The 14,631-nt window shown below is 54.6% G+C and overlaps 1 protein-coding gene across 3 annotated transcripts in view; it reads left to right on the forward strand.

Moving 5' to 3' along the window:
- Window positions 1-14,133, forward strand: part of RTKN (rhotekin) — a 46,934-nt gene extending 32,801 nt beyond the window's left edge. For 2 of the 3 annotated variants that reach the window (XM_078861371.1, XM_078861373.1), the window contains 7 exons: window positions 339-593; window positions 1,482-1,576; window positions 8,529-8,635; window positions 10,072-10,218; window positions 10,584-10,752; window positions 10,894-11,001; window positions 11,571-14,133. In XM_078861371.1, the coding sequence (XP_078717497.1) occupies window positions 339-593; window positions 1,482-1,576; window positions 8,529-8,635; window positions 10,072-10,218; window positions 10,584-10,752; window positions 10,894-11,001; window positions 11,571-12,352 (1,663 nt within the window). In that variant the 3' untranslated portion in view covers window positions 12,353-14,133. The remainder of the gene's footprint in view (window positions 1-338; window positions 594-1,481; window positions 1,577-8,528; window positions 8,636-10,071; window positions 10,219-10,583; window positions 10,753-10,893; window positions 11,002-11,570) is intronic. The other variant, XM_078861372.1, reaches the window with a different exon arrangement.
- Window positions 14,134-14,631: the final 498 nt, after the last annotated feature.

A 14,631-nucleotide genomic window follows, 5' to 3' on the forward strand; every position in this document is an offset into this window, starting at 1 on the left:
TGTGGTGGGGGCAGGAGTGGGGTGGGGGACAGCCCGGATTAAACAGAAACAAAAACGGATCATGTTAAGCGTGTAAATTAGACAAAACATACAGAGTGTGTGTTGCTTTATCTACAAAACAATGGGATGAACTCATCTGTTGAAATTGTAATCGCTTTGTAATCGGTGATTACGTTCGGCACTGACCCCCGAACGAGTGAGGAGCAGCTCATAGTTAAAACAGCTTACTCAACGGCACGAATCGACCCAATGGTTCATTGACAATCAAGTGCAATGTTACGAATTATCACAACCAATTTGCCATTGCCCCCGTCTGTCCGTCTGTCCGTCGCGTGCAGCCGCGAGGCGAGCCCCTCGTTCCGCCTGCGCGTGGAGGTCTACAGCTGCTGCGCGGCCGAAGACTCGTGCCGAGTGGGAGGCGGCTCGGCCGGCACCCAGGTGGGGGCCAGGGGTCTCGCCGGGCGGATCAGCGGCTCGCTGGGCCGCTCGGCCGGGCGCAGGGCCCGGGCCGCCCTGGACACGTCGCCTCGAGGGGACGCGCCAGCCTCCGGCACCGCCGCCGCTACCTCGCCGCCCGTCACCACCGTGGTCAGGTGAGGCCACCGCCACCAGGACGGGTGGTAGCCCCCTTGCCCCCGCCACTCTTGACTCGTATCACAAGTCGAGCATGCATAACACGTGGACTCGTTTCTTCCAAACCGCTTTTTTTGTTTAGTTCGCTGTCCTTCTTCCCGCACCTCCGATTAGCACGGTTGGCTACGTACGGTGTGAAAGAAGTTCAACATACGTACGGACATGAAGCCAGAACATTCTGAACTGGTGCAAAAAAATCTGAAAGCGGTCCGACCCAGCCAACTCAGCATGTCTGACAGAGCCTCTGACGACTGTGCAACTGCGACTTGAGCCGTCCCGTTAATGCAGGGGTCGGCAATCTGCGTGCGGCTCTTGAAGGACTGCTTCGTTGGCGTTACTTATTAAGGACCGACGTCTCGTCTTCGCATTGCGGCTCGTCAAGCATCGGCTCTTTGTTATTTTTTTTGCCAACCCATGCCTTGATGGGTTGTTGCTTATAAAATCGAAACTTAGGCTCACCATCGAATCGTGTGGGTTGTAGTTGAACATTTCCAATGTAAACAAATTATGTGCTCGTGGGGTGTTTTTTTTTCATATCCAAAGATCAGAAAAAAAACTGAGACGGTAAAGATGAGACAAAAAGAATCGATTCTTGAGTTGAATCGCGACCACGAATCGCGACAACTCACGGGATCGCTGCTAGGACGATAACCCAATGCCCATTTGAGCAGAGAAGCAATGTTAAGTTCTACAAAGCCCGAGCCGTAATCTCGATTAACACCTCGTCTCCAACCTGCGTCACGAGAACGATTCATCGAGGTAGAAAAACAAAACTAATTTTTTCACCTCTCTTCGCGAATGTCGCGAGTCGTTTATCTTCCTCGTTTTCTGTCTTCCGTCTCTCTCAGCGGGCCCAAGTATCACCTCCTCGCCCACACCTCCCTCACCCTCGACGACGCCCAGGACGGCTTCCGCACGCACGACCTCACCATCACGGCCACAGGTGAGCGCCTTCCCTCACGTCGCCCCCCCCCACCGCACCGCCATCCCGTCCACCTTCATCCAGTGCCGGATTATCCTAGTAGCAAAAGTAGCTACAAATGTAGCTACGGGCCCCGCACTTTAAAGAGCCCCGCACTTTCAAGGGCCCGCGCTAAATGCTTTCAAGCTATCAATTCCGGTTCAGTGATTCTGCACTTGCTCTATTACTATAGTACTATACTGCCTTCGACTTTTACGAACGATTGGGTGTTTAAGGTTAGCGATTTGTAGTATTATCTGGCTGTATAGCAAAAGAAAAAATACAAATACTTTTCTATGCAAGTAAAAAATTTAGTGTTTTAATATTTATGCGTGTTTTTTTAATTTAGGGCCACTTTATAACAAACGCAACAGGCCCCGCACTACCTTCATCCGGCACTGCCTTCATCCCCTCTCCCTCGGTCACACGGCCCGCCTACTCGCACGCTGGCACTGAGCGGACGCTAATTCGGTTCACCACAAGACCAGGGGCCTGGCGACGGCGGTGAGGGGCTGATGGGAAATGCCGTGCGTGAAGCGGAGAGCAGCGAGCGGCCTTGACGATGCGTGGGTTTCCTTTCAAGTGCAGAGCACATGGTTCATCATCGTCGTCGATGTCCCGAAGATAATAAAATGTCCACGATCATAAACACGGATATGAGCCCAGCAGCGGTGGTTACAGTGGCGCTGGCTGCGGTGGGGGAGGGGGTCGGTCTGGCTTGCGGCGCAGGAGGGCGGAGGGTCACGCCACGGCAAGTGTGGCGTCAGAAACGCGCCAGGCTGCACACTCGCTCCATCTCTTGTTACCGATGGGGGGCGGGCGGGGGGCCGCTGGCTGGCGAGTCATCTCACACGGCCAGAGCTCCCTCCCCAGTGCACCAGCACCCAGCCTCCCTCTCCGCGTGCGAGCGAGCGAGCAGCCTCTGACTCTCGCAGAGCTCGGGTTAAAAAGAGAGACGCCGCCGACTTCATGTCGACGACATTCCCTCACCAGATTGCGTCGAACGTTCACCATCGGCAGTGGTCAGTCTTCTGCCGCTGGGTGGCAACGGCTTCCCACGAACCGTCGCCCATCTCTCACAATGCCACGATAATAATAATCTACCGGCGACCTGCGCACAAGCTGATCTCAACGCTCCGTCTGCCCGTCGAACCGTCGGACATTCCCTCCAGCGCGTTTCTCCTCCGCCACCTCCATCTTGACTGCCATTCCATCGTCATTATCGGACATCGTCCCTTCTCGCAACTCACCACGTCTCCCAATCTCCAGCACTCTTCTCAAGAGTCGCAACGACGTCTTTGCGATTGGCACTACAAAGTGCATGTTAGGATTTTTTTGTCCCACCCAATTTAAAAAGCACTGCATCATTTTATATTTTTAAAAAATGTTGCCGAAGCAGGAAAACGTATCCGCGCAGTCTGGGGTTTCGCGAGGCTTGACACTGCTGCTGCTTGCTGCTACTGCTGCTGAATCCTAAATCTGTTTGGGATTTGTTGGTGCGCCATTATTGGGGTTTTCGGCGGGTGAGCGCCAGACCCTCCCGCGCGTCTCACTCTCTCCTCAGCGGAGAGCGCCTACAACCCAGAGAAGGGCCTCTTCCTGCTGGCCCCGCTAAGGGGTCACGACCCCCGTGGGGGTTGTAGGGGGCGGGGGGCGGGAGGGGGGGGGTGAGATTGGGGGTTGAATGAGTTGTGGCCAATGATGATGATATCATAGGGTCTTTGGGAGAACACGAGTCTCGTTCGGTTGTTCCCATGACAATTAAACATTCTCGCTCGACGCATAATGATTGACTACCCAACCCCAGCAACCTCCTCCACCCCCTCCCCTCCACCCCTCCCCTCCACCCCTCCCCTCCACCCCCTCCCCTCCACCCCCTCCCCTCCACCCCTCCCCTCCACCCCTCCCCTCCACCCCTCCCCTCCACCCCTCCCCTCCACCCCCTCCCCTCCACCCCTCCCCTCCACCCCTCCCCTCCACCCCTCCCCTCCACCCCTCCCCTCCACCCCCTCCCCTCCACCCCTCCCCTCCACCCCGAGATTGAATTACTCGTCGAGATTTGAGAGAGTTGCAGTATCGATTCTAGTCTCACCCGCGTCGCTTCTCGTTTTGTTACCACATTGTTTGGGCTCACTCCCTGAGCCCAAACGTAAGATTTAGCAAAACGTGTTAAAGGTGCAGCCCTGCAATCCCCTGCTCACGCCACTGCTGGCGGAAAGGCCTCCACTACAGGGAGCTCGAGACAGAGATCCCCTGTAGAGGGTGTTTTTGGCCTACTCTTCCAGACGCTCTCTGGGGGAGGGGGGAGGTAGGGGGCAGAGGTGGGACAAAGTCATTGTTATGCAAGTCCAAGTCGAGTCGCAAGTCATCAAATTCATGACTCGAGTCTGACTCGAGTCCAAGTCACATGACTCGAGTCCACATCTCATAGGTGGGACAAAGTCATTGTTATGCAAGTCCAAGTCGAGTCGCAAGTCATCAAATTCATGACTCGAGTCTGACTCGAGTCCAAGTCACATGACTCGAGTCCACACCTCTGGTAGGGGGTAACCCACACTCTCAATATAATTCCTACAAACATTAACTAATCGACTCTGAAGCCCAGAATTCACTGTAAGGATATCGCGAGCAAGGGAATGGATTTTAACGGACGAGCGGATGCGCCGTTACGCGTGGGGGGTTTTGTGGACGGGCAGCGGGGCGGAGGGGCTATGGGGGATGTGGGGGCTTGTGCGATGAGGAGTTAGGCGAAGGATTTGAGTCGCTTCTGCCTCGGACAGAGAGCGCTGCCTCGTTACCTCGATGAGCTTCCGCCCGGCTTCAAAGGGGCATTTCATTCCGCTGGAGTGAGATTGAAATGTCAAACATCAAATGCGTTGGCACGGCAGCGGCTTGTAATTATTTGATCAAAGCTGCTCTTGAAGTGTGAGGGCCCTCTTGTGTTACTTGATTATTTTTTTGTCACGCTTATTGACCCGGGGGAAGCCTCGCTGAGTCTCAAGACTCATTTTCAGGAGGGTGCTGCCAAGTATTTTTATTTCTTTTGCAGTAGGAGGGGGGAGGTCGATGCTGATGCCATGAGTAAATCCCAGTTGAGTCATGTGCAGGTAATCTTGCAGCGGTGGAATGTTTTGGCCTTCACCAGTTACATCGGGTGTGTGTGTGTGTGCGTGTGTGTGTGCGTGTGTGTGTGCGTGTGTGTGTGTGGGTTTAGCGCTGCGCTGCAAACCCGGCCGCCCAAGTTCGATTCCCTGCTCACGGCCAACACCAGTGACCATTATCTGAACAGGTCATGGGCCTCCTCTAGGTCCACTCAGCCTCAAATTAGTACCTGGTGCAATGTGTAAATGTCACCACTGGGGAGACAAAGGCGGCCGGGCGTGGTGTTAGCCCCCACCCCCTCGTGTGCCGTGCCGGCCTTCATAGGCGGTCAATAACAGCACTTGCCCCAACAGTCTGTTACAGGCTACACGGGGGATCTTTGTTTAGTTATGCCCAAGCGACTTCTGTTTGGCCAGATAGAGGGGGCTAAATGGGTGTAACATGGGCTGGTACAGGAGGATGTGGAGCTGAGTGGATTTGCCAATGACCGGTGTCAAGATCGGCCTTTATGGACGAGGCTCGTGAAGTACGCTCCTGGACAGTTGGAGGCAATCGCCCTCCAACAACAACGGAGGGCAGAGTAGCTAATGCTCGCAACGAGCGCAGAGCCGGGTAGCTAAAATGCAGAAAGTTGACAGGAGGGGAACAAAGCTGGTGCATCTGCCAGTCATCTCAGTCAGTCAACCCATGGCACCTGAGTATGTCCCATGACCTCCAGCACAGTAAGCCTTCAACACTTCACGTGACCTCAAGGTGCACGTGGCCTTGCACAGGCTCCACGGTGACGTCACCGCTACTTAGTGGCGAATGGCGGCAGTTGTTGTTGTTGTTTAGCAATGGGAGGAAACTGGAGAACTCTGAGAAAACCCGCGCACAACAGGGGGAGCAAACACAAACTCCATCACGTGGAAGGAAACCGCTATGTGGACGGCTCCCACCACGTGGACAGAATCCATCACGTGTGGCTTAAGTTAGATGTGAAACTCATTACCCTGCATCCTTCATCGTGTTTATTGGACAAAATGACGAACCTCCTGGAACCACTTCCTGCTCCGTTGTGGGCGCACAAGACCTGAGGACATTTTCACAATTCTGCCAACAGCCTGGTGATGCTGGTTGTAATTACCAGAGAAGCATCCGTTACCCAATTGTTAACTACTTCTGTACCTACCAGAGAAGCATCCGTTACCCAATTGTTAACTGCTTCTGTACCTACCAGAGAAGCATCCGTTACCCAATTGTTAACTGCTTCTGGGTTGCGCTCCAACAACAACCCGACCGGTGCTGATGAAGCAGTAACACCTGGCACAAACTTGATTTGGAGCTTTCGTGACTGCAGTAATTACTCTTTGTTTCTTTCGGTAAAGTCACGTAGAAAGAAAATAAATTAAATAATAGAATACGACGTTTCGATTGCAACACAATCAACCGTCATCAGGTACAAATGAAAGAGAAAACAGACCTACTAACCTTATAAATATAATGCAATATAACACAGAGAGTCGGCTAACATAACAGTCAACACCCTACCTGGTTTATTACGTTCTTCCAAAGATTGCTACATTTGAGAGAGAGACAAACACAGACACGGAGACACATAGACAGACACATAAGCAGAGAGAGATAACAGACACACAGAGAGAGACACACAACATAGACTCACAGAGAAACAACGCCTCTGTGTCGAGGCCTTAAATAGAGAGAGAGGGGGGCATGCTAATTTCTCTACCCCCCCACCCCTCTCACTTTACCGAAAGAACCAAAGAGTAATACTTGGCAGGTTTATTCATCGCGTGACAAATTATCCATTGGCCGTGTCACGTGGTAGAAGGGTTCATGACACACATTTAACTTCCGTGATCTGGCCCACATCTTATCAATGCTTCGAGCGAGTAGGGCGCCATGGTGGCGAGATATTAAGTGCCTCGCCTGATATTCAAGAGGTCGTGGGTTCCATCCCGACCCTGACACCTGTATATTTGGAGTTGGCGTGTCTCCCTCTCCGTGGTCACGTGGATTTTTCTCCGGGTGCTCCGGGTTTTCCCTCCACATTTAGAATCAACATGCGTTTACAGTATTTGGCTGCTATAAATATCCACATCATTTGTGGCCAGGTAGCTTTTGAAAAAGAGCTACATAGATCAGTGGGTCTTACCTGGTAAAAGAATAAAAAATAGTTCCGTTTAACTTAAATCGTTTTACAAGCATACACTGAACTATTTGTCATACGAGAATAAATTGTAATCCCATTAATTGAAATTCAGGGAACAAAATATTGAATAGGATTGTTAATGGGGATTACAAATGAGGGACGTGGTGGTGATGATGATGATAACAGATTGGCGATAAAAGAACGCCATCAAAGTTGGAAGCAGCTTTAAGGATTTTGAACATCCGGCCCACATCCGTCTGGTGACGACAAGCCATGATGTAACCACTGCCTTCGTTTTTCAATTGTTCGGTTTGCAAACACCCACTCGTTTCACTAGGAGCAAAGGGGTGTTTGTAGCCCGAGGCATGAGTCACAGCCACCGCATGAGTCGCTCTCATTCCATCTCATCTCTCGCTCCCATCATCCTGAGCCACTGTCACCCCCTCTCTCATCTCCTCTGCCTCTCACTTCCGCACTCCCCACGCTCCTCTCTGTTCCTCTCCCCCCCCTCTCTCTCCCCTCTCCCCTCCCCCCCCTCTCTCCCCTCTCTCTCTCCCCTCCCCTCTCTCTCTCCCCTCTCTCTCCCCTCCCCTCTCTCTCCCCTCTCTCTCTCCTGACCTTGTCTCATCCTTTCCTTTTTTCAGCCAATTAAACGAAACTTTCGTTTCTGTTTTTTTTCTTTCCATAATGCTGTTCCATGAAATATCCAAACTGTGATGACCCCCCCACTCCCCCAATCCCCCACCTCACCAACCCCACTATGTGTCTCTTAGCTACAATGTAGGAGTGGTGGTGCAGTGGTGGTTATAGCCCACCGTGCTGTGAAGCTGGTCACCCACGTTCCATCCCCAGACACGGCTAAAGCCGGGGTTGAACGAGATCTGAACCGATCCTGGGTACCCCCCCTCCCTCCACCCCTCTCACCAACCCACACTGACCGGCGTGGTGAAGTATGGTCAAACATTGCCTGTCACTGACAACCGAGTTCAAATCCTGGTTGGGCCGGGGGGGGGGGTGTTGACTCAATGAGCTTCCGCCCATCATCATGCCACTGGAGTCAATAAAATAGCTACCAGTTTGTGGGGATATGGACAGTGATTGTCCTACGGAGAGGCTCACCCCTGCCATTGGGGTTAGCAAGTTCCACCACTGGCTCAGGGCTGTAAACGGGAGATGTGCACCAATGCCTCATCGCTCATCCCATCTGAGCTGATGACATCACGTTGAACTTTGTATGTATGTTGAACTTCTTTCGCACCGTACGTAGGCAACCGTGCTAGGTGCGGGGGAAGGACAACAAGCTAAACACTAAAGCAGTTTTAAAGAAATTAGTTTTCAAATTAGATTTAAAAGTGCATAGCTCCTGTGGCTTCATAATCCCGGAAGGAAAACTGTTCCAGACGCAGAAGCACATCTGAAAGCGCGCGATTGCAGTGACCATCATTGTTTGATGGCCAGCAGCCAAAAGCCGCTGCTGCGACAATGACCAGAGTTGGTGCTTCTTGACTTTGTTCACTGCGCTCTGCGCAGAGCCGCCCCCACGCAGCTGGAATGGAGCATCCCACGTGATGGCAATGGGAGGGGGGACGCCATGGGGGGGGAGCGGGAGAACGATCGGGGCGCCCGTAACATCTTCAACCCCCTCTCTGCGTCTCTGTCTGTCTCTCTGTGCCGCGACAGAGGAGTGCTCCTTCTGGCTACCGCTCTACGGGAGCATCTGCTGCCGCCTCGTGGCCCAGCCGCTGTGCATGACCGACGTGCGGATGTCGGGTTCTCTCACGCTCCAGGTTCGTTCTCCCATCCTCCCCGTGCCCGTCGCTCTCGACCCTTGCCGCGACGGCGCCGACGTTTCGGGATTGATCCTCACCGGCGGCGTCACCGCCAATCGCAGCCTCACGTCAGCGGCGAAAACGCCGACGACGATCCCGTTCTGTTCTTGCGCACGGTGGCAGAAGCGAGATGCTTGTGAGCTAAATGCCCGCTTGTCAGAGTCAGAATCAGTCTTTATTTCGACTGGAGGAAGCCAATGATTCCGATAAGGAATCCGATGGAGGAATCCGATGAGCTATGAAGCTCTTTCTTACAGATATCCAGGATGGCCGGATCTGCTGCTGGCCACACCGAGAGGGCTTCAGCAGAGAGAGAGTTTGTCTCGTTATATGCTGTTCCTTCTCCTCCGTCGAAGGAGCGCAGACGACAGTGGTTTACTCTATCGGTCCATAGTTTGAGTTGCATGGCCACAATCGTAGTATTGTGGCTTATCTTGAATGTATCTCTGTGGGTCTCTCAGAGTCGCTATGTTACGTGTCTCTATGGGTTTGTTATATGCTCCATAGTTTAGCTTGCATGGCCACAATTGCAGCATTGTGGTTTGTCATCGCACAACGATGACTGCACTAATGAGTCCATAGCAAGAAAGAAACTGGTCTCTGATGCTGTTGTTTTCTCTCTCATTTTTATTTGCTTTGTCGCTGAAGTTAAGTTTATTTGTTGAGACCGTTTTATTTTGGTGACTGAGATCGATCACTCATGAGAAATGAGACCTGGCCTCTTGAGTTCTTACCTCCGATTATCACGGTTGGCTACGTATAGCGTGAAAGAAGTTCAACTTACATACCTGTTTCAACACAATAAACCTAAAACTTGAAACTGCTTCCTGAAGGGACGGCCACACTTTCAGCTCTCTTGAGTTGGTGGTCTACACAAGGCTGACAGTATTATACAAACAATGTGGTGGTCACATGACATGCACGCAAGGCATGATGGGAGTCGTGCTGTTTGTGAGCAGCACACCTGTGCGTGCTGTCATGGCGGTATCGCTGCGTCGAGCAAGCACAGGCTCGAGACTTTTTTTTCGCTTGGTTAGGATGCTTTGAGGTACAGAAGGAGAATATCTCACAATAGTGGGAGAGGGGAGAACCTAACGTCCATGCATCGTTACGATTACGCAAACCGACAAAAACCGGGAATATGGACAGATATCCCAGGAGAGGTACAACAAACAGCGAACGCTCTGGGGAAAACCAGAACAGGTGGCAACCCTAACTGGAGCCGCAGTTCAGCAACCATGGCACCACACTGACGAGCTTCGAAAGCGACCACCAGTTCGGGTTACGGAGTCCAACCCGCCGTCGGGAAGGCCGCTGGTTGTGACGCGTTCTCTCTCCCGTCCCGGCCACCCGATCCCCCCCCCCCGCTCTCCCCCGGGCCGTGACCGACGCAGCAGCAGCATCAGCAGCAGGGCCCCCCCGCCGAGTGGCCCCCCACGCCGCTCCACGCCGCGCTCAGGGCCGGCGCTCTCTCGGCCTACGCGAGCCGGGCGGCGCTTGACGAAGGCCGGGCGCCGCTGCTCAGCATCGCCGTCACCAAGGCAAGCAGCCGCGGAGTCACCGGTTGAACCCACGGGGCGAACGGGCAGACGCTTGAACGTCGTCACACTACAGCTGACAGGGGAGACGTTTGAGTGGAATGCTACGCCAAACGGTGGACATTCCACCCGCTCGTCCACCCGCTCATCTACCCAATCATCCCCCCACCGCTCCTGCACCCATTCACCCGCCCGCTCAACTATCCCCTCGTTTGACCATTCAGCCATTCACCTGCTCGCTCAACCGCCCGCTCAGTCAGTCGCCCATTCTCTCACCCACTACACGCGCTCGCTCACTCGCCCACTCATGCACTCACCCACCCACTCGTTCGTTCACCCTCTCGCCCACTCACCCGACCCGCCCGCAGGAGACGCGCCTGCGCGTGCTGGAGCGGGACGCGTCTCGTCACCGTGGGCCGGGCTTCACCGTCACCAACGTGGAGGCGGGGGCGGGGCGCACGCACGCCCTCACAACGCCGAGCCCCGGGGACGCGCACCGCTGGCTCGAGGCGCTGTGGCAGCACCAGCTGGACGCCGGTGAGCCGATGACGCTCGCCGTGCCACTCGCACCGCCTCCTCTCGTTTGTGTCGTGCGGTCGTTCACGATCCCCGTGCCCCCCCCATCCCTCGCACCCCCCCTCCCAACACCCTCCCTCCCTCCTGCCGTGTCACTCCCAGAGTCGTGGAGGCAGTGCTGCAGCAGCCTCATGAAGATCGACGCCTCGGCACTGAGGAAGCAGCCGTCGTTCGGGGGCCACAGGGGAATCTCTCTCTACGAGCAGATGCGTGAGTACAGCAAGTGGTGTCAGAGTACAGCACGTGGTGTGACAGTACATCACGTGGTGTGTGAGTACATCACGTGGTGTGAGAGTACATCACGTGGTGTGAGACTACAGGTTAGTGAGTACAGATGAGCGAGGACAGTCTCGCTGGCCCCCAAGATGACTCGCGAGCCCGTATGGCCCTCCGTCACCGCATGGTAGCACAGCTGAGCTAATCTTCAGTCAGCACCTTGACAAAAACGCCGACGAGCCCCAGGGGCAGCCAGGGTGGCACAGCCGAGACCCCAGGGGGCAGTGAAGGGTCCCACGGCATCCTCGAGCCAATGCTCGCGCAGTTACCTGCGATGAACGATTGCCCCGTTACTCGCATTCACGTGAACGTGTCTTCTCTGAAATGGAAGCATTGCTGAGAATACGGCCGACCGGCCCTTTGTTTTCGTTGCTAAAACATACCGATGGTATTGACTCTGTCGATTGTTTATATACACAGATACAATTCCGTTGATGGTCGAAATGTAAACGTTCGCACGCGTACCGGTTTTGAAAGAACATGCGCAAAAATGTTGTCCGTAGGAATCGACCTCCCCGAGATCCCAGCGGAAAGCAGGAGCGACCCGGAGACTCGGACGGACGAGGGGGCGGCACCGAGCACCAGCGGCAGCTCCCACAATGCCCTGCAGCGCCCGCCAAGCAGGGGGCGGCACGTCCCGCCGGCGACGGCTCCGGCGGCGGCTCCGGCGGCGGCGGATTACGACAGCTCGACGTCCGACAGCGACACAAGCAGCCCGGCGCTCCGGTCCAAGAAGCGCCGGGCGCCACCGCCACCGCCAGGCGGCGGCCCGCTAAACGAGACGGCGAGCGCCGACGACGCGGAGCCCGTGTGGAGGCCGCGCTCCATGTCGCTGGACCCCAAGCTGGTGAGTGGGCCGCAACGCCCGGGGGGCGCCGTGCCAGGACACCACGACGGAAAGGGAGCGACCGACGCGACGGCGGCGACGGAAGAAGCCGAAGCCGCCGCTGGCAGCGCCGGCCGTCGTCACCACGCTTCGTCGGGCAGCACCGCCTCCAGCGTCGGCAGCACCGCGTCCAGCACGAGCAGCGGCGTCGGCAGCAGCAGCAGCGGTGGAGGCTCGGCGAGCGAGGCCGCCATCGCGGTCGGGGAGACGGACAAGGGATCGGACGACGGACAGAGTGGAGACCGGCGCCGCTCGGCTCTGGCGAGCACCGATCGAGGAGCCGCGCCGTGGCGCCGGCGGGACGAAAAGCCCGAGCCGGATTCCGCGAGTCGGAGCGGGATGATTGACGCGTTTGGCAATGGCGGGCGCGGAACGCGGTGCCTGCAGACCCCGGTGTGAGCGCGGCCGAGCCGGGACGCTCCGTTTCAGTTTCGTTTTAATTTTGTGTTTTTAGCCGCTCTGAGTTGCTGGTACAATGACGGTTTGTGACGTAGTTTTGTTTTTGTTCACGTAAACCACTCGGGAGGGATGTAATGATTAAATCGCCTGATCGAATCGATTGCTAGTCTCGCGTGGAATCGCGAGTGCAAGAATCGTCTGATTCTGATTTGTGTATGCAGTGCTGTGACGTAGGGTTCTCAGTCGCATAAATAAATAACCAAGCCTAGATCGAGTTGTGGCTATTCATCGAATCGGAAGAGGATGACCGATTCGTTACATCCCAACCACTTAGCGTTGTCGCGTGTTCGTGAAGATCAAGTTCTAATTGTGATTATTATTGTTGTTCTTGTTTTTGGGTACTTGATCATGAAGCACGCTAGCCTGCAACAGAGTGCGTTCTCCGTGATTCGTGATCGGTTGCATCATTAATTATCGGTGTGTCAGTTGAGCTCCACACAATACAACATTATTATTACTACTTCTTTACTATTATTTATCGTCGACATGCAATGGATTCCTGTAGACTGAACGGTTCACTAGGTGCTAAGACAATAACTTACGATTAATATATATATTTTTATATACGATTAGACCAATCTTATGGAATCACCAGAGCCAACGTGGGTTGAGCCTGGGCAAGCGCTCGTCCGGGTGACCCGTCGCACACGCCCGGTTGTTAAAGGCTGCCGTGGGGGCTCGCCCTACGTTGCGGGCAGCACCGCGTGATTCCACCCCTCTGCTTCCACCACGGTCTGTGCTCCCCGCCTTCACCAACTCCTCACCCCCTACTTTGGACTTTGGCCAGCACGGTGAAGTGCGTTCAAACAACCCCCACGACCGACACGGCGTGGCTGGAAGGAGGCCTTCGTCCAGCGGAGGATTGACGAAAAGAGGGCGGCACATGCAGATAGTTTTTGCTTGTTGGAATAAAGAGAGTGCCATGAGTAATTGCACGCACACGAGGAGACACACACACATTGCCACATGGACGGACGTCTGCTCGCGACATTTACCCCCTGTATGAGCAGGCCCCTTAAATCCCATAAGATGCGAGATTTACGTGACCACAGAACAACTGCCGAGTATAGTTTTCACGGGTCGCGCCCGAAACGGGAACTGAATTCGGTTCCTGAAGCGCGTAGAACGAAACGTCGGACATTGTGCTGAGCAACCCATGCGACGCGACCCCACAAACGCCAACGGAGAGAGCGGTCGTAGGTTGGTTTGTCGTCGAGTCAACTTCACAACGTTTCCGGTCACGCTCCGTGAATGCGTTCAACGCTTTCCGTAGCAGGGGAACCACAAAAGCCGAAAACGTCAGATGCACAATTTCAACGCAAGGGCCCCGGGACTCATCGTAACGCCCCGGGCATCTCCCCCTCCGTTAGTGGTGGTGGTGATGCAGACGTCGGTGCGTTTCATAAAAAAAATGTTTTATCAATGGGATCAAAACGAACGTTAATCAATGACGCGAGAACAAAACAAAACTCATCTCTGTTGGCACCTCTGAGCCAGTGGTGGAAATTCCACATTCCTACGTTGGGAGCCCTCCCGAGGCTTTAAGTGTCTGTGTTGTGTCCAATTTAATATTGCGGTGTTAAGCTCTGGAGAGTAAACGGTTAAATATGCAGTAAAGTCTTTTCGCTTTCCCGTGTTTATAGTTTAAAAACGAGACGTGATGTTGGCTGCACGGTTGGACGCGGTACGGATTTGGCAATAAAGTTCAGGGTGCAGGATGAGCGCGCGTGCTGGGTGTGGAGTTTTGTGCGCGGCTCCGAATTTCGTTGCGATTGCGCCACGGCGTCGCGTGCGTCGTGGGACGCAGAAATGTCCACGGGGAACTCTCGCAGTGAGCGGAGCATCGCACAGGGCGATGCTCGCGGAAGCAGACTTCACAGAACTGCGTTTTTGAGATCCCTTCAAGCGACCGTTATATGCTTAGACGTGCACACTCCGGGCGCACTTGTGCCTTCCCACGTACCCTGCTGCATCGAGACGTGGCATTCAAACCAATCCGATGTTTGACAATTCTCAGAACCGAAATTCGCCCGATTTCAATCTTCATTGTACGGCCGATGCTGATGTGTAGCAACAGCGGTGTGACTACACGAGAGGTGGTGCTTATTACGCCAGATGATGGCGCCATTTCGTCGGTGGCGTCCGATGTGTTTGGACTTCACCACGGTCGCAGTTCGGCGATTCTCAGATGCTCCGTCTGCTGCGGAAGGTGGACACGC

This window comes from Lampetra fluviatilis, chromosome 12, assembly GCF_964198595.1.
Source record: "Lampetra fluviatilis chromosome 12, kcLamFluv1.1, whole genome shotgun sequence".
Classification (NCBI taxonomy): domain Eukaryota; kingdom Metazoa; phylum Chordata; class Hyperoartia; order Petromyzontiformes; family Petromyzontidae; genus Lampetra; species Lampetra fluviatilis.